The 16764-nt window shown below is 32.0% G+C and overlaps 1 protein-coding gene across 1 annotated transcript in view; it reads left to right on the top strand.

Moving 5' to 3' along the window:
• Positions 1–16764, top strand: part of Mms22l (MMS22 like, DNA repair protein) — a 124058-nt gene that overhangs the window by 35874 nt on the left and 71420 nt on the right. The window contains exons 10-13 of the mRNA XM_026392764.2: positions 2774–2836; positions 9683–9802; positions 12190–12413; positions 12750–13259. Coding sequence (XP_026248549.2) covers positions 2774–2836; positions 9683–9802; positions 12190–12413; positions 12750–13259 — 917 coding nt within the window. The remainder of the gene's footprint in view (positions 1–2773; positions 2837–9682; positions 9803–12189; positions 12414–12749; positions 13260–16764) is intronic.

A 16764-nucleotide genomic window follows, 5' to 3' on the forward strand; every position in this document is an offset into this window, starting at 1 on the left:
GAATTAACTTGGTTTTTAGAAATAAGGCTATAGTGGTGTAACTTAGTATGTAGAAAAAAACACTATAGCAGTCCAATTTAAATATTTTTGTGAAAGAAAAATATGTGTCTCTTTGGTATATGTTCTCTTACATTTGATTTAGGAATGATATAGTTGCCAATTCTTTCTTTTTAGTCAATTTTTGTTTAGATCGTAGCCACAGTGTTGATCCATATTTTTGAAATTCCCTGGGTAAGAATTATACTACTTCTGTATAATTCTTGTGATTCAAATGGCTTGATAGGACAGAACAATTGAAATTTTGCTCATTAACACTAATTGTGAACCTTCAATTATATCAACCCTGTCATGTTCCTGCTTACTTTTCCTTAGTAATAACATTTTCTTAATAAAAACAATGATATAAAAATGAATTGCTGAATTCTGAGGGAAGCCTTGCTAGGAAAACAATCATTTACTTATGCATGGTGTAACAGGGAATATTTGAATCAGATCAACTTATATTTGAATTAAGAGCAGAGTTTAACACAGTATATATATATAAGTATTGATACAACAAAATGGTCTCCTTTTTGAGAAAGTTTTATGTCCAACTAGCAGGTTTCAGTTCTCTGTAAGACTGTCCTCATTTCTGATATCAGTTCCAAGCCTGGGGGTTTCCCAGACTATCCTCAGTTTTGATAATTTGCTAGGACTAACAGAAATCACTGAAAACTATTAAAATCATGGTTATTGTTTTCTACAGAGAAGAAATATATATTCAAATCAGTTAAAGAAGAAGCATATAGGCAGAGTACAAAATGTGGAGCTTCTTTTGTCCTCTCCCTATGGAGTCGGGACACATTAATCTCCTGGCGTCAGTATATTGAAAGTACATAGTGAACGCCCATAGTGTCCAGGTTAGCTGACCCAAAGCCCCAAGAGAAGTCACATGTTGGTCTTTTGGGCATAGTAGACTATCCAATATGACTATGGCCTAATCAAGATGCTCCTAACAGGTTTAACATTCCAAGGGCTCAGAGAGTATCTCCCAGAGGCCAGATCTTCTCTTTGTAAAGGGCCAAAATTCTTTACTCCACATTCCTTCCTGATAAATACTTTTTTTTTTGCATTCACTTTACTTACATGAATGTATTTCAAAAAAGTCAGTAATTTTTTTGCTGAAAATAACTCATTATATTAGTAGTTGCTGTATAACAGAAATGTGGCAGCTTAAAATAACAATCATTATCTACACTTAGTTTTTTTTAAATATAACTATTTATTTGTATGTGGTTCTGGGGATCAAACCCAGGGTCTTGCACATGCAAGGCGAGCACTCTACTGCTGAGCCATAACCCCAGCCCCAACGCTTAATTTTTGAGAGGCATTTAGGAGCAGCTTAGCTGAGTGATTCTGCCTAAGGATCTTTGAGGTTAACAGTTAACCTTTAAGCCATGGACTTCAGTCTCTGAAGATAACTGGGACTAGAAGATCCACTTCTAATCTCATGTTTTGGCAGTAAGCTTCAGTTACTCACTGTGAGGGGTCTCTTCATGGATGCTCATAGTATGGCCTTTCCCAGATCTAACTAGTCAATAAGAAAGTGTAGTTAATGTAGAAACTTTATTGTCCTGTAACTTTATCTTGGAATTGACTGTCACTTATATTGGTATTGGTAGTCTATTGGTGACAGAACAACCTGGTATGGTGTGAGGGGGAATTGACTTACTGTCTCTTATATTAGTATTAGTATTCTACTGGTGACAGAACAACCTGGTATGGTGTGAGGGGGAATTTCATACAGCATGAATATCAGGATGCAGCAGTCATTGAGGACCATTTTAGAGTCTGGCTACTATAGTAACTTTGCACTTTTATTAAATAAATATTTATTTAGTGATTTTCACATTTTATATGAATATTGTTCAGTTATTTAAAATCATAAATATTGCACATGCCTTATTTGTCATTTGAGTTTACCCCATACTCAAATGGTAGAGTAGGATGAGAGTCTGCCTTTAATCTTTAAGGCCTCTGGCCTTGCAGAAGTCTTAAATAATTTCATCCTTTTTTTTTTTTTTTCCACTGTAATAATCTGGTATTTCCAAGGTGCTTTCTTTGCTTCTGGTTTTAACTGATGGCTACATATCTAAACCTCTAAGAATTCAGTGTCCGGACAAAATGTCTCCCAGGCTTTCCTATTGGAAAAACAGAATTGTTTTCAGTTTCAGAAAGTCCCTTTTCGTTTTTTTTCCTTATTGTGGAGAGTATTCCACATAATTGAAGTTGCCTTATTTAATCATTGGCTAAATGAGGATAGTACTGTGTACGATTTTCTTTATTTTCTGTGTAATATTTTTTTGTTATTTTGTTTAATAAGGCAGACTGTCTCAGAGCCATTAAGAATAAAATTAAGGAAAAAGAATCTCTTGTGAATAGTTGGAGAATAGGAATGAATACTTAGCATAAAAAACTTGGAAAAAATATGTAAAGAGTTTTTTCTGTTAGAGTATATCTGACAGCAGATTAAATATTTGTTAATATAATACTGTAGAAGCACGACTTTTAATGAAACAGCTCCCAATAAAGTTTATGTTAGATTAGAATAGTTGGAGATTTTTTTTTCTTCCGAATCTTTCAAATCTTTGCCAAAATAATGTTAGATGTTCAAGAAATTGCAGTGATTTATAATGGTAGAGAAAATGTATTTCATACTCAATATACCATAATATTAAATATATGCATAATCAAGAGCAATATTTTGATGCAGCATTATTTTCTTCCTTTCTAGAGACAAATGGAATCAAATTGGAAATTTGTGGAAGAACTGCTGAAACAGTCCTTGAGTATTCAGGTATGCAATTAAAATGAGACAATTTGTAGACTTTGATCAATTTTATAAGTTCTATTTATAAAAATCAAGCAAACAGTTAAAATGGTTTCAATAATAATTTAGTTAGGGTTTTGGCTCAGTGATACAGTGCTTGCCTAGCATGTCTGAAGCACTGGGTTCGATTCTCAGCACCACATATAAAAAAATAAAATAAAGGTCCACTGACAACTAAACAAAATAATAATAATTTAGTTATTAAAAGTGTGAGATAAAATCATTCTGTGCAGTCCATCTCACAGTAGTTCCTTTTAGTGACTGTCCTTTAAAGATTTGTATTTTCAACACTGAAGTTGTCAGTTAAAGGACAAAGATAATTATCCTAGTTGGTGACTTTGACAAAATGTATTCAAAATAAGTGTTAGATGCTTCAGAACTATAAGCCATTCCTTGACTGTGTGATATCAAACTAGAAGACACGATGAAGGAGATAGTTAGTGGCATTGGAAATTCAGCTGTATCCTCATCACAGCAGGAAGGTGACTTGCCTTGCTGAGCAATTTGTCTCTCAGGCCTGAATCATATTCTAACTGATAAGGTCCTAGTTTCTGAGCACTCATTTCATACCTTATCATTCTTCTTTCTGCAGAGCTGTTAATGTAGTGCTTCATGGCCCAGAGGTCAGACTTGACCTCCTTTTAAACTAGTTTTAAATTTGCTATCGCATCTTTAAACATGTTTTATTGTAGCTCTTTAAAGTTTTATAATATAAATTGTCATTTATGTAAGAGTTTATGGAAAATTATAGTAAAGATTTTAAATTTGAAGAATAAATTAATTTTTTATTTATGAAGATTGTTTAAAACTTGAAGAGGAATGAAGAAGAAATATTTTAATATAATACTGCTTTATATTGTTCTGTATATTTACAATAGACATTTTTGAAAATCATTTTAACTACTTGAAATATTTTTATCTATTAGCTATTAACTTTTTAAGGTGAAACATAAATACTTTTAGTTTAGATATGCATATTATTTTATTGTGAGCTAAGAATTTTAACTTAGAATGCCAAAAACTTTGCCTTAAGTAAGTTGTGTCAGAAATGGTAGAACCATTATCCTTAGAATCCTTCTCTTAATTTTTACAGTGATAAAAGTTTTGGCTTAGTTATACTTCCTTTTTTTAAAAAAAAATTTTCCTATTTCAATTTAATTTGGCTTTTTCTTTACTTTTTGAAAACAATGATTTAGCAACTCAAAAAATTTTTTATGTATTTTTTTATTTCAGAAATATAATCACTAAAGTGGGATTGTGAAATAATAGCTTTATAGTAATCATTGTCATTTGCATTGGTTAATTATTCAGTCTTTATGCCTTAACATAGCTTAGTTAAACCCAAGTAAAAAGAATTTCAGTGAAGTCTGGATAGTGTTATCTTTCTGTTACTGTATCTGAGCCAGTAACTAGAAGCTTAATTTTTATATTAAGTTATTAACTACTTGTATCCTTTAAATTTCCTTCACCTGGACCTCTGTTACCATCATATTTAATAATTTATATACTTCATTTCAACTGTGACAGTGTATGATTTTATGGTTTTTGTTCAGCCATGTTTTAAGTTACACAGTATTTCTTAGGAGGCTATAAAACTTTATATGTACGAATCAACAAAGAAACCCATACTGATCCTGCACAATAGGAAACAGAATTTGTCATCATCTCTGTTCTATAGAAAAGTTTGCTTTTTGTCTAAGATGTTGAAAGCCCTCTGTAAACACTTTTAATTTCTTGAAAATTAATATTTTTTTCCCTTTGGATTTTGACTCCCTATAATTTTGATTTTGATTTTATTTTTCTGGTGCTAGAGAAAAATGTGCTTTGCACATGCTAACTAATATGTTCTTCCACTGAACTGTGTCCTAATTTTGATTTTAAATAAAAGAAACTCATATTTGCTTAGAATAAGACTTCTTAAGTATAATGTGACACTCACAGTAGGATAAAACTTATTCTGACACTGAATAATGTTCTTTTACAATTTAGTGAGTATTTTAATCATGGCAATTGAAACTGTTTTGAAGATAAATATGTAATTCTTGAAAGAAGGTTAGGTGACCAACCATCCCACTTTGTGTTGGCCTCGGATTTCAGTGCCAAATTCAATAAAGCTCTTAGTAAACCAGGATAAGTCAGTCAGTCACCCTAGATGTAGGGGTACTACCACTAATCCAGGAATCTATAAATTTAAGTCTTGCATAAAATCAAAGTGATACCTTTCCTGTGACAGAAGGAGTCATTATAATATTTGGAAAGAAGTGGTCCTCTGGTTCAGTCTAGTATTCCTTCAATGTTGTTGTGTCTTGATTGCATCCAATTATATTCTATAAGTAGTATAGGACTACTTACTGGAGTTCTTGAAACCAATTTTGTGGTTGCAGTAGGTGGTCAAAAAGAATAAATAATATGTTGGGAATAGAGCTATCAGTTTGATTATATCTGTTTTATCCCCATTCAGGTAAATTAAAGTCTGATAATACTCATGTACTTTGACACGATTTCCAACAGTGAAAAAAGTCCATTTGCTATGGGATGATAGGTTTGTTTAAAAAATATATACCTTCCAAATACACAACAATATTCTAGTAAAATTGATGAACACTCCTGTAGTTTTAATTAAGCAAATAATGTTTCTGATCTTTTTTTCTAGCAAAAAAAGGATCTTCCTGAAGCAGACATTGAGCTTTAGATTAGTAGAAAGCATATATTATTTAATTTTACTTAATTGACAATTACTTACCAATTAGTATACATTCTTTAACTTAATGCTTAGAACAGTCTTGAGTAGTGATAGTATTGTTTTCCATTTTACACCCTAAGAGACTGAAGTCCAAAGGGGTTGAACACCTTTCCAGGTTCACCCAGCTATCTAGGAAGTATTGGGATTAGGATTCAAATCTTCATGCTTACTCCACTGTGAAATCTCAAAGCAATGAACTTGCAGGAATCTTAATAAAACTCCTTTTCTTCATCACTTCTAATTTAACATTTCTTCAATGTTTTGTGTTTCTCTTAAGTATATAGTGACATCATAGTAGGATAAAACTTATTCTGACACTGAATAATGTTCTTTTACAATTTAGTGAGTATTTTAATCATGGCAATTGAAATTGTTTTGAAGATAAATATGTAATTCTTGAAAGACGGTCAGGTGACCAACCATACCACTTTGCATTGGCCTGGGATTTCAGTGCCAGATTCAACAAAGCTCTTAGTAAACCAGGATAAGTCAGTCACCCTAGATGTAGGGGTACATGTATATATACAATCAGTAATGTATTTTGGTTTCTATATCTGTTTTGGTCATATTTATGCAAAGCATCTATTTTCCATGATTATATTGTTGTTTCCTTCTCTGATAAGTATATGATGGCAAAATAAAAGAAAAGAAGCAATTAGTATACTCAAGTGTTTTCAGATATTCCTTCCAACCATATGTTAGCTTTATTATAATTTTTTAAATAAATTCGAGCTAGCGTATCTGCTATTTCTCCTACTCCTACTCCTGAGTACTGTGTATTCTTGCTTTACCTATGTGAATTTGAAGATGGACAATTCCTTTCTTTAATTTAATTTTAATGCTTTAATTTCTAAAGCATATACATACTTTTTTAAATAGAATTTTTCAAATTAGAGAAAATAGTTGAAAACAGGAATGGTTGAATATATAAAATGTGAAACTGTAAAACATATAACATGCTATCTGTAATTGACTATAGGCTAACAAAGCACATATTTTCTAAGTCACACTCAACTAATTGATTACCTATCCAACCAGAGCTGTGGAGAATGGTATTTTTAAACCATTTCTTTTCATTTACATCTGCAGACACTAGGAAGAAAGGAGGAAATATTCATTTCTTTTCCTTTATAAGTAAGAAATTAAATAAAATTGATCTCTTGGTATGCCATTTTTAATTTCTTCTTGATTGCATATAGTACAAAGAACATGGGCTCTGGACTCAAAAAGACCTTGTTTCCAATTTTGATCTTGAAATTTAAAAAATCTTGATCAAATTTGGTATTGACTAAATATTTGTTTCTTTTTCTTCTGTTTTTGGCATAGAATGAATGTTTTGTCTAACAAAGACTTTAGGGACATAAATCCTAGATCCTAACCAAGTGAGTTTGAGTAAGCTATTTATAAATTTGAATCCCAGCTTTTTTTTTTTTTTGCCTTTTGTAAAATGAACATATTAAAACTGCTGGTATGAAATGTACTTGAACCAACACATATAAAACGTGTCTTATGATGCCGGATACATAGACATCGTTCACTTTTGCTTTTCTCAAACTTCTTTTTATTGTTTCAGTATGTCTTTGTGGATTTTACATGGTAAAACAAGATTCAGATGCCAAGTAAAATCCTTCAAAATGAACTTTGATAACCTACTTTTTTATCTTGCAGACATAATAAAATTAGTATGTTTTTTATTCAGTTCAGTAGTATAAATAGAAACCAATATGATCCTAGATCTAGGTTTATGTTTTCACAATAAAATCAGAGAATGTTCATAATGGATAAAATTTTGTCTTTTTTGGTTAAATGAGTTTGTTAGAGAATCCAAATGCTTTCTCTAAACCATACAGCTGATTGGTGGAAAAAAGCACCAGACATGAGTCTCAGTTTTGTTTATAAATATTTATGGAGGCTCTTTGGTAAACCCAGCAAGGTACTAGACCCTGGGGACATTATCATAGCTGCAGCTAGTTCAGCTTGGTGGCAGATAAACATTAAATCTAACAAGCGTTATGATATAAGTATGTAAGAAAGGTCACTGCCTTGTGGAGGATTAAGAACTTTCCTAGAAGTTTTGAAGTTTAAGGTATCTTAAAGGGTGAATAATTTAAGAGTGAAGGCCTTATCATTATTGTCTTTTCCCCTCGTTTGTGACTCATTCATTGAAACATTTAGTACCAAGCTCACCACTTTCTTCTATACCCATCTACTATTTTGTTAGTAACCCCAACATTATTGTATATAATCTGCCTACCCTCTCAGTGTCCTAATGTCCTTACTCCTAACAGTTTCTTCTACTTACCTTACCTAGCTCCTCCCATGCTCATGCCCTATAGTTTTTCATTTCTGTTCTATCCCATCATCATCAACATTTTCATTTTTCTGTCCAATTCTAGGTCCTGACTTTTCTCCTTAAGCAATATAGATTACACAAGGCTTTATTTTTTTTAATTGATTTAAAAAAAATTTTTTAGTTGTTTATAGATCTTTATTTTATTTATTTATATGTGATGCTGAGAATCGAATCTAGTGCCTCACACATGTCAGGCAAGTGCTCTGCTGCTAAGGCCCAGCCCCATCCCACAACCCATTTTTTAGTCACTCCATTTTAAACATGTTTAATTAGTTAAGTCTTACTTGTTTTAAACTTGGAAAAGCTTATTCTTCCTATTCTCTTACCTTCCCCACCCCTACCCAAAGCTGAATATTGCTGGAGAAAATAATCATTCTTACTGACTTGTCTGACTTTAAATTCTTCATTATAAATCTTAAGTGGCAGTCAACATTAGAATGTTTGCTTTTTTGCTCTCCATAATGATTTGTTTCAGAATTTCTTTTTAACACACAATTTAGCACAGGCTCTGGCCCAGTCCATGTAGTTGAATATCATGCCTGCTAAATCACTGAAAGAATAGAAACCAGTCTGATCAGAACTTCTCTTTTTTCCTTCAAATCTCCCGAAATGTTTGCTTTGTACTTAACCTCTCATACTACTTTTCTTTTATATTGAAAATGTAACTGGTTCTATCAAGAACTAATTTCTTTCCTTTGCTGTGGCTCTTGGTTTTCTCTCCTGTTCAAGGATTTTATCTCTAAATATTTTTACTTCCTCAACTCCTGTTATCTCCTTAGCCATCAAAGTTGAGCATGTCTTTATCATACTCAATTAACTCATCATAGCCATGAATAATTTTTAAAAATTGTTCCAAGGGTTCTTATTTCTTTTCATTTTTTAACTTCTCAGCAGCATTCAACCCTGTTCACCACTGTTCTTTTGAAATATTTCTCTTGACTTCCAGAATATCTGATTGTATTCCTGTTTTTATTGTCCACTTGTTTTTGCATATAGAATTTTCTGCATTTGCTCGGTATCTAAATGTTAGAATATCAAAGGGTTCTCTATCCTGGATTCTTTTCTTATTTCTCATCTCTGTTCTTTCCTTAAGTCACTGTATCTAACCTTTTAGCTCTAAAAATTATTAATATGATCTTAACACCCAGATTTATGTCAACAACTCTGACTTTCTCCCTGAGCTCTACATCAGTATGTCATTTAATATGTCCTAAAATGCCCTGTGATTCTCCCCATGTTCACCTCCCCTAGACTTTGTCATTTTAGGAAACAGTACCATTAACCCATTGTCTTATGTCAAAACTTAGAAGTTTTTCCTAATTAATATCTTTCCTTCATATGACCAGGCCCTCTGAATTTATATACATCTTTATTCTTGGATCCTTTTTGCCACTTCTTTTTGATATGGATTTCTTATCCATTCTTCGGGTATCTAACAAGATGCATTTATGAAACACCTATGTATTAAGTAATTGAACCAAAAGTCAAAAGGAGTAATGTAATTTCCACTATTCAAATACGTTGATGATCTCTAAATTGTTTCAGGAATGTACCTTATGTTAATTTAGGCATTCTTGTATGAAGATGAGAATGGCTATGATTTGGTGATATATATTCATATTCTTTTTAGCTGCAGGTTATTCAACACAGTATTCCGTGATAATGTTCATGTTTCCAGAGCCCATTTACTCCTTCCTAACTTCAGTTTGTTTTTTAGGATGGTATACTAGAAGAACAATTACGGATGTATCTTCAATGTTGTTTGACACTTTGTAATTTCTGGGAACCAAACATTTCTATTGTCACCATTCTATGGGAATATTATAGTAAGAACCTGGTGAGTTACTAGAATATGGGATTTACTCCAGGAATTTGAAGAGTCGGTATGTCATATTTAAGGGATTTTTTTTTTTTTTTTGAGAACCAGGGATTGATCTCAGGAGCACTCGACCACTGAGCCACATCTCTTACCCTATTTTATTAGAGACAGGGTCTCACTTTGTTGCTTAGTGCCTCACTAAATTGCTGAGGCTGACTTTGAACTCAAGATCCTCCTGCCTCCCCCTCCTGAGCCGCTGGGATTATAGGCATGCGCCACCACCACGCCTGGCCTTGAGAGGATTTTTATGCTTTCATTATGAGCAGCTATCAGTTTTTCTTGAAAAGTTAAATTGTGTTTAGAGTAGATTGGAGTAGTTCAAGAGTAGTTTTAACTTTCAAAAAACTTGTTTATAAAAAATTGGCATATACACAACAGCATCTGGTGTCTCTTTCCTCTTGAGACTGTGTATAAACAAAGTGGCTAAAATTAAAGCAGAAAGATTTTTTTCTAATGCTCGTTTTTAAATATTTTCTAATAATAACTGATTGCTTGTGATACATTGAATAAATACTGCTATCTTGAATAAGATACCACTTTAGCACCTAAGTAGTTTATAAGTTAATGGGCAGGTACACACATATTTTGGGGAAAATGTTAAAATGCCAAAGAATACCAGATTTCAAAAGGTCATAATATTTTAAGTTCACTGTGGGGATAAGTAGAATTTTCCAACTACAGAAGAAAACGATCATACAGGCTGAAGGAACAACATGGATAAATGTATGAAGGTATGAAAGAACAAGGTCTATTTCTATTATTTTTATAGTTCTGAAAAATAGGCCTGGAATGACAGTGGAGAGAGATTATAGATAAGAAGAATAAAGATGGTAGTTTTGGGAGACTGGTAGACTATGAAGGATTGTAGGTAATTTACAGTTGAGTTCTGGTTTATTCAGGAGACATTGGAAAGCAAGGATGTGACATATTAGGTTATGTATTTGAGAAAGTTTTTGTAAACGAATTGGGTACACATGAGTTAGTCCATTGTATTTATATGTGATAATACTGTGGCTTATGAGAGTCTTTATATGAGAATTAAAATAAGGTCAATTTTAAAAGGAGAGGATGAGTTTGGAATACAAAAATTTAAAGAGTAATTTTAAAGATTCCATTACCTGTGTTGAAAAAAGAAGAGATTTGGGATGTTTGGGTTTTGTATAAATAGTGTACTTCTCTATTAAGATAGAAAATGATAATGGAAAAATTACCAATAAATGACAGGTTTGGGTTTTATATATAATGGAGCTTATTAAAAGTGAAAAATACCTTTCTTTAAAGAATAATATTAGGCTAGTTGGAGAAAAGACCTAGGCAGAGATGTATAGAGTCTGGAGTACTTTGTGACACAGAGAGCATAGAAAGTATCAAAATTAAGTTAGAGTCATGTCAAAAGGACATAGGAATTGATTTGAAGAAGCTCCCATTGATCAAAGAATGAAAATTTGAACTTAAGAAAAAATAATGACTACAATGGACTAAAACATCAAATATGTTTTAAGTTTTCAAGTTCATAATACTTTTAAAATTATTCTGGAAGGTATAGAGTACCTCATTTTGAAAACTATAAATAAAGGAAAATAAAAACTATGTTTTGGCCAAATCAAATTTTGTATCAGTTAATTTAAAATAAATGGTAGGATTATAAAGTCACTATTTTATATGTCTAGTGAAATATGCATATAGACAGTAAACTTTAGTGGCTGCTAAAAATGTTAAAGGCAGGGATCACTAAAATAAGTAGATTAGGCTGACATCCTCATCAGTCTTAACATTACAGAAAGTCAGAATGTGTGTGTCTCTTTAGTAAACATAATAGGAAGCACTTGGTACTACCAATGAAAGAACCTTGCCAAAAAATTTAATGTGAATGATTTAGCCTCTAGATAACTACACCATTTTACAGAAAACATATAAATATAAAAAATATGTTAAGTGGTATGAGGCGGATGCAAGTAGTTAAATCCAAAACATTGGAAATTCTGTCCAACAATTTTCCTGATGTAAAAAATGAATGGTACAACAAGAACATTGGGGAATTTCTGCAGTAAAAGAGTGTTAAGGATTATATCTTATTAGATCTTATTTGTATTCTAATTTGGACAAACCAACTGTTAAAAACACATTTTGTGGATAAGCCAAAATTTGAATATCCTTGATTTTCTATGGTTTTATGGAATTTTTTGGAAGGGAGGTGGTATATGATAATGCTATTGTAATAGAAATATAGTTTTGTGCTTAAGATAATTTAAACTTTTAGTGAGCTAATTGGAATTTGTAGTTTCCCATTTAATGTACTAAGAAATTAATACTTATTATCTGTCTTATACTTCTTATACTTTTAGAATAGTTCCTTCAGTATTTCTTGGCTTCCTTTGAAAGGCCTTGTTAATAACAAGTCACCTTTGTCTATGCTTGAAATGGTGAAGACTTGCTGTTGTGATAAACAAGATCCTGACCTATATAAATCCAGCAGTAGTTATACAATTTTTCTTTGCATTTTGGCAAAAGTTGTTAAGAGAGCAATGAAGAACAATGGCCCTCATCCTTGGAAACAAGTCAAAGGAAGGTGAGTGCAGTATCTTTCTTTGTCAGGAATGTTCATTGATATCTTTGGAGAAATGTTTACAATTTGTATTTTTTAAAGTAAATTGTTATTAGAGTCCTTTTTCACATTTAAAATGTATTTCTTAACATAAGAGAACAAAATGTGGAACATTTTGATTTTGTCAGTTGTAATATTGAGGAACAAACTTAAAATCCATAACTTGAAAAGGGTTTCAATTTCTTTTTTTTTAATCAGTAATGAGACTATCATGAGTATTGATAGAAAGTTTACTTTAAATGATGAATTTTTGTGAATGAAATAATTTTATTAAAGCAGTTTTTTTTTTATGTTTTACAGAATATATTCTAAATTCCATCAAAAAAGGATGGAAGAATTAACTGAAGTTGGTCTACAGAATTTTTTCAACCTTTTTCTACTGTTAGCAGCTGTTGCAGAGGTAGAAGATGTAGCAAATCACATTTTAGACCTCCTGAATTTCCTCAGGCCAACCTTTATAAAATCTCAGAAAGCCCTCATTTGGAAGGGTCAGATGGCATTTCTCTTACTGTATGCTCAGAAAAATCTGGACATTGGTGTTTTGGCTGAGAAATTTTCCTGTGACTTTCGAGAAAAAGCAAAGGAATTCTTGGTATCTAAGAATGATGAAATGATACAGAGACATAATCTCTGGACCCTTCTTTCCATATACATTGATGGTGTTCAAGAAGTATTTGAGACCAGCAATTGCTTATGTCCTTCCCATGAAAAACTGCTTAATGATGGATTTGATATGCTTCTACGAGCCTGTCGAGAATCTGAACTTAGGACAGTGTTGAGCTTTCTACAAGCTGTTCTGGCCAGAGTCAGGTATGTTTTTCTGCAGTGTACTAATTGATATCATCACTGTTTTGATTTTTATATTAATTTCTCCTTCAACATACTTAGAAACCAAATATATAAGGAAGTATTTGTTCTACTGATATATTGGCAAAAATCATTAGTTTTCAAACTATTTTTTCCAATAGTAGTTCTTAAAAAGAAAGCGCTTATGCAAACAGGAGATGCAAAATTAAACTCAGAGCAGTTCTGATACAATTGCAGAGCCATGCTCTTAGACCTCTTTCTTCCCCTATTCCTTCTTGGGAAAGAATATAATTACTGAGAGTTATGTTATTGATATTCTAAATAAGACCATGAGCTCAAATCTGAGGTGGCTTTTATTGAAACATTGAAGCAAATGTAATTCTGTGTCCATAAGGAGGTTTTGGCTCAACTGAACCATTGAAAAAAAAAAAAAAAGTAAGTTTCTTTAAATTTTTGCTATAAAGTTATAGCTTCATCATCAAATTCTTCCTGCTGAATCCATTTGTTTTGAAATGAACATAAGTTTATTCTAACACCAATCATCTATACAAGACTTAGTATTTTCAGATCCACCTAAATTATGCAGATATGTGTTCTTAGTGTTAAGATACTACCACTCGGTTTAGTCAGTCACTGCCATTGAAAATTTGTGTAGAAGTTGTATATAGAAATAGGATTTATTTGAAACCATGTCTGAAGTTAACAGACTGCTTCCCTCCTAATATCACATTACAAAAGTAACATCTGTTTTCAGACATTTAGGAACATAGGAATAAGAAAGGAAAGGAGCATATGGGCCTGTAGAGAAGAAGCAGTCATGGAAACAGTGGCAGAATTTACCACTTTTCTACCTTTTCCATTGAAAGATAAGTTTATTTTAATCCTCCTCAACAATTGTTATTTTATTCTTACATGGTTTTTAAACAAAGACTTATATCTTACACTTTTAATTTAAAATTTTAGTTAAGAATGCTGGGCAGTCATTTTTATTTTTGTTAAAATTATTTTTTACATTGTTAATGTAATATTTTTGTGGTAAAATGTTTTTTTTTTTTAAAGAGAGAGTGAGAGAGGAGAGAGAGAGAGAGAGATAATTTTTTTAATATTTATTTTTTAGTTCTCAGCGGACACAACATCTTTGTTGGTATGTGGTGCTGAGGATCGAACCCGGGCCGCACGCATGCCAGGCGAGCGCGCTACCGCTTGAGCCACATCCCCAGCCCCTGTTTTTTTTTTTTTTTAAAAAGAAGTATAAAGTGACAAACTTTTTTCTCTCACCTTCATTTCTTCATTTTCTTGTTCAGTGGTTCTCAGTTGGGGATCAGTTTGTCCCTCAGAGGACATTTGACAATTTCTGGAGATATTTTTAGTTGTTACAACTAGGTGGGTACCACTGATGTTTAGTGGGTAGAGGTCAGGAATGCTGCCAAAGAATTGTCAGCAGGGCTGAGATTGAGAAATACTATTCTAGTTCTACCCTCACAGAAGTAAAATAATTTCTTAGAGAACCTTTCAGACATTTCCCCCTATTTATTTGTATGTTTAACATAAAACAGACGATCTTTTTTCAGAACAACTCCTTTTTTGGCTTAACATTCACACATTTCCTAGACAGCTTTTTATGTTAATTCTTGGAGACCTACTTAATTCTTCTTAATGAATGCTTATTGTTCCATTGTGTAGATGTGCTAAACTTCATTTAAGCAGTCCCCAGTAATAGGAATTTATATTATAATTTACCATTTTGTTTTGTTGTAACACATTTTTATTTAATATCTTTATATGCATCTCTGTGTATGTATGGAAGTATGTGTAGGTTAATCCCAAGAAAGAATTGGTATGTATAAATTTTAAATGTGAATGGGTATTACCAAACTTCCTACAAAAAAATATTGTATCAGTTTTTACTGTTTCTGATAATGTGTGAAATAGCTTCCATTTTCATTCTTTCATCAGTGTGTGGAATGTCCTTAGCAAAAATACATTCTAAAATAAGAAAACAGAACTCTGTTAAAAATGTTAGTTGAAACTGTAATAGGAGAAAGAGACCTATTTTGAAGATTGTAGAGGCTTTAAAAATAGAAATATGAAGAAGGCAAAAGAAAAAAAAAGATGATTTTTTTCTCTATTTCATGTTTATTCATTGACTTTGGTTTGTTATAAAGCTTCTAACTAGAACTTTTCTTGGTAATTCTTCAAAAGTAGTAACTAGAAACACCAGAATAATTCTTATGTTCCTGAAAGATTCACATTTTACAAATACTGTCTTCTTTCTTAATTAACACTTCCATTCCTATTTATAGATTTTTTTAAAAATTGAAGTTTGGAGACTTTGTAGCTTACCTAAAATAACAGTTAAATTTCAGAATTGGCTTTCAAACTCAAACCCATTATACAATTGTTGCTTTCTTATGTTGTCTTCTAATAGTTTGTAAGTAATTAAATCTACACTAATCCTATCTCTATACTTTTTTATAAATTGGAAATAATTGCATGGGTGAATTCTGCAAGCTATTTGCAGACCTGAAACTATTGCTACTATTCATATATTTCTGAGTAGTTTTCTCTTTTGTTTTTGCTATTAAAAAAAGATAGTTGCTTATTGGGGGACTTTTGATTACTTTAAGTTTTCGAATTTTGCAGATTCCTATTTAATGACTCAGTTGGAAAAAATGAATTGAGATGTGGAGACAAGTCACATTTTATGTATAGTAATTTGCCTTTGATTTATTAGCACCATTGCAACTATCTAAATTTCACTTAATGCAATACAGAATTTTTTACATTTATTATGAGTTTCTCAAGTGGATCTGGATTGTTTTGTGGGCTTGCTATCTTGAGCAGGGGATTATAGTGAGTACTACTGATCATCTTAACTAGCCTGTGAAAAAAGAGACAGATGTTTATAAATTGTTAATTGTTAATGTTTGATACCTTGTACAAATGTGTAGTTGGTTTTGTTTTATACTGTTCATTGCTAAAAAAAGAATATCCAATCATTTACAACTTCTATTACCAAAATTATAAAATACAGAGAAGTATGAAGTCGGTGTGTAAATAAGAGGGTGTAGCAACACACAAGTTTTAATGCTAACATACTTTAGGCACTGTCATCCTTTATTTCTGAAGCTTGCATAGCAATTTGCACACAGATTTTCAGTGAGATTGATCACAGTATATAATAAGAGATAGGAACTATGACTTGGTTTCTTTGTCTCCCAACAGCTTTTACCACTTCTAAGGTAGATATGACCAAAACTGATTAGAGTTTTGTTTGGGGTCTTTTGGGGAAAGACCCAGAAATCATGCAGAATTGTTTACCTTAAAAAGAAAGAAGGAGGGAAACCCTTGTCGGGTCCCCTCTCGTCCTGTGGGAGCACCCTTGAATAAATCCTACTCTTACACCTCAAAAAAATTAATAAACAGTATAAAAGAAAGAAAGAAGGGAGGAGAAGAAACATAAGAAAAAGTTATTTAGGTATTTGTCAGAGGTATGTTCCTAATTTCT

Source organism: Urocitellus parryii, chromosome 8 (assembly GCF_045843805.1).
Source record: "Urocitellus parryii isolate mUroPar1 chromosome 8, mUroPar1.hap1, whole genome shotgun sequence".
Taxonomy (NCBI): Eukaryota; Metazoa; Chordata; class Mammalia; order Rodentia; family Sciuridae; genus Urocitellus; species Urocitellus parryii.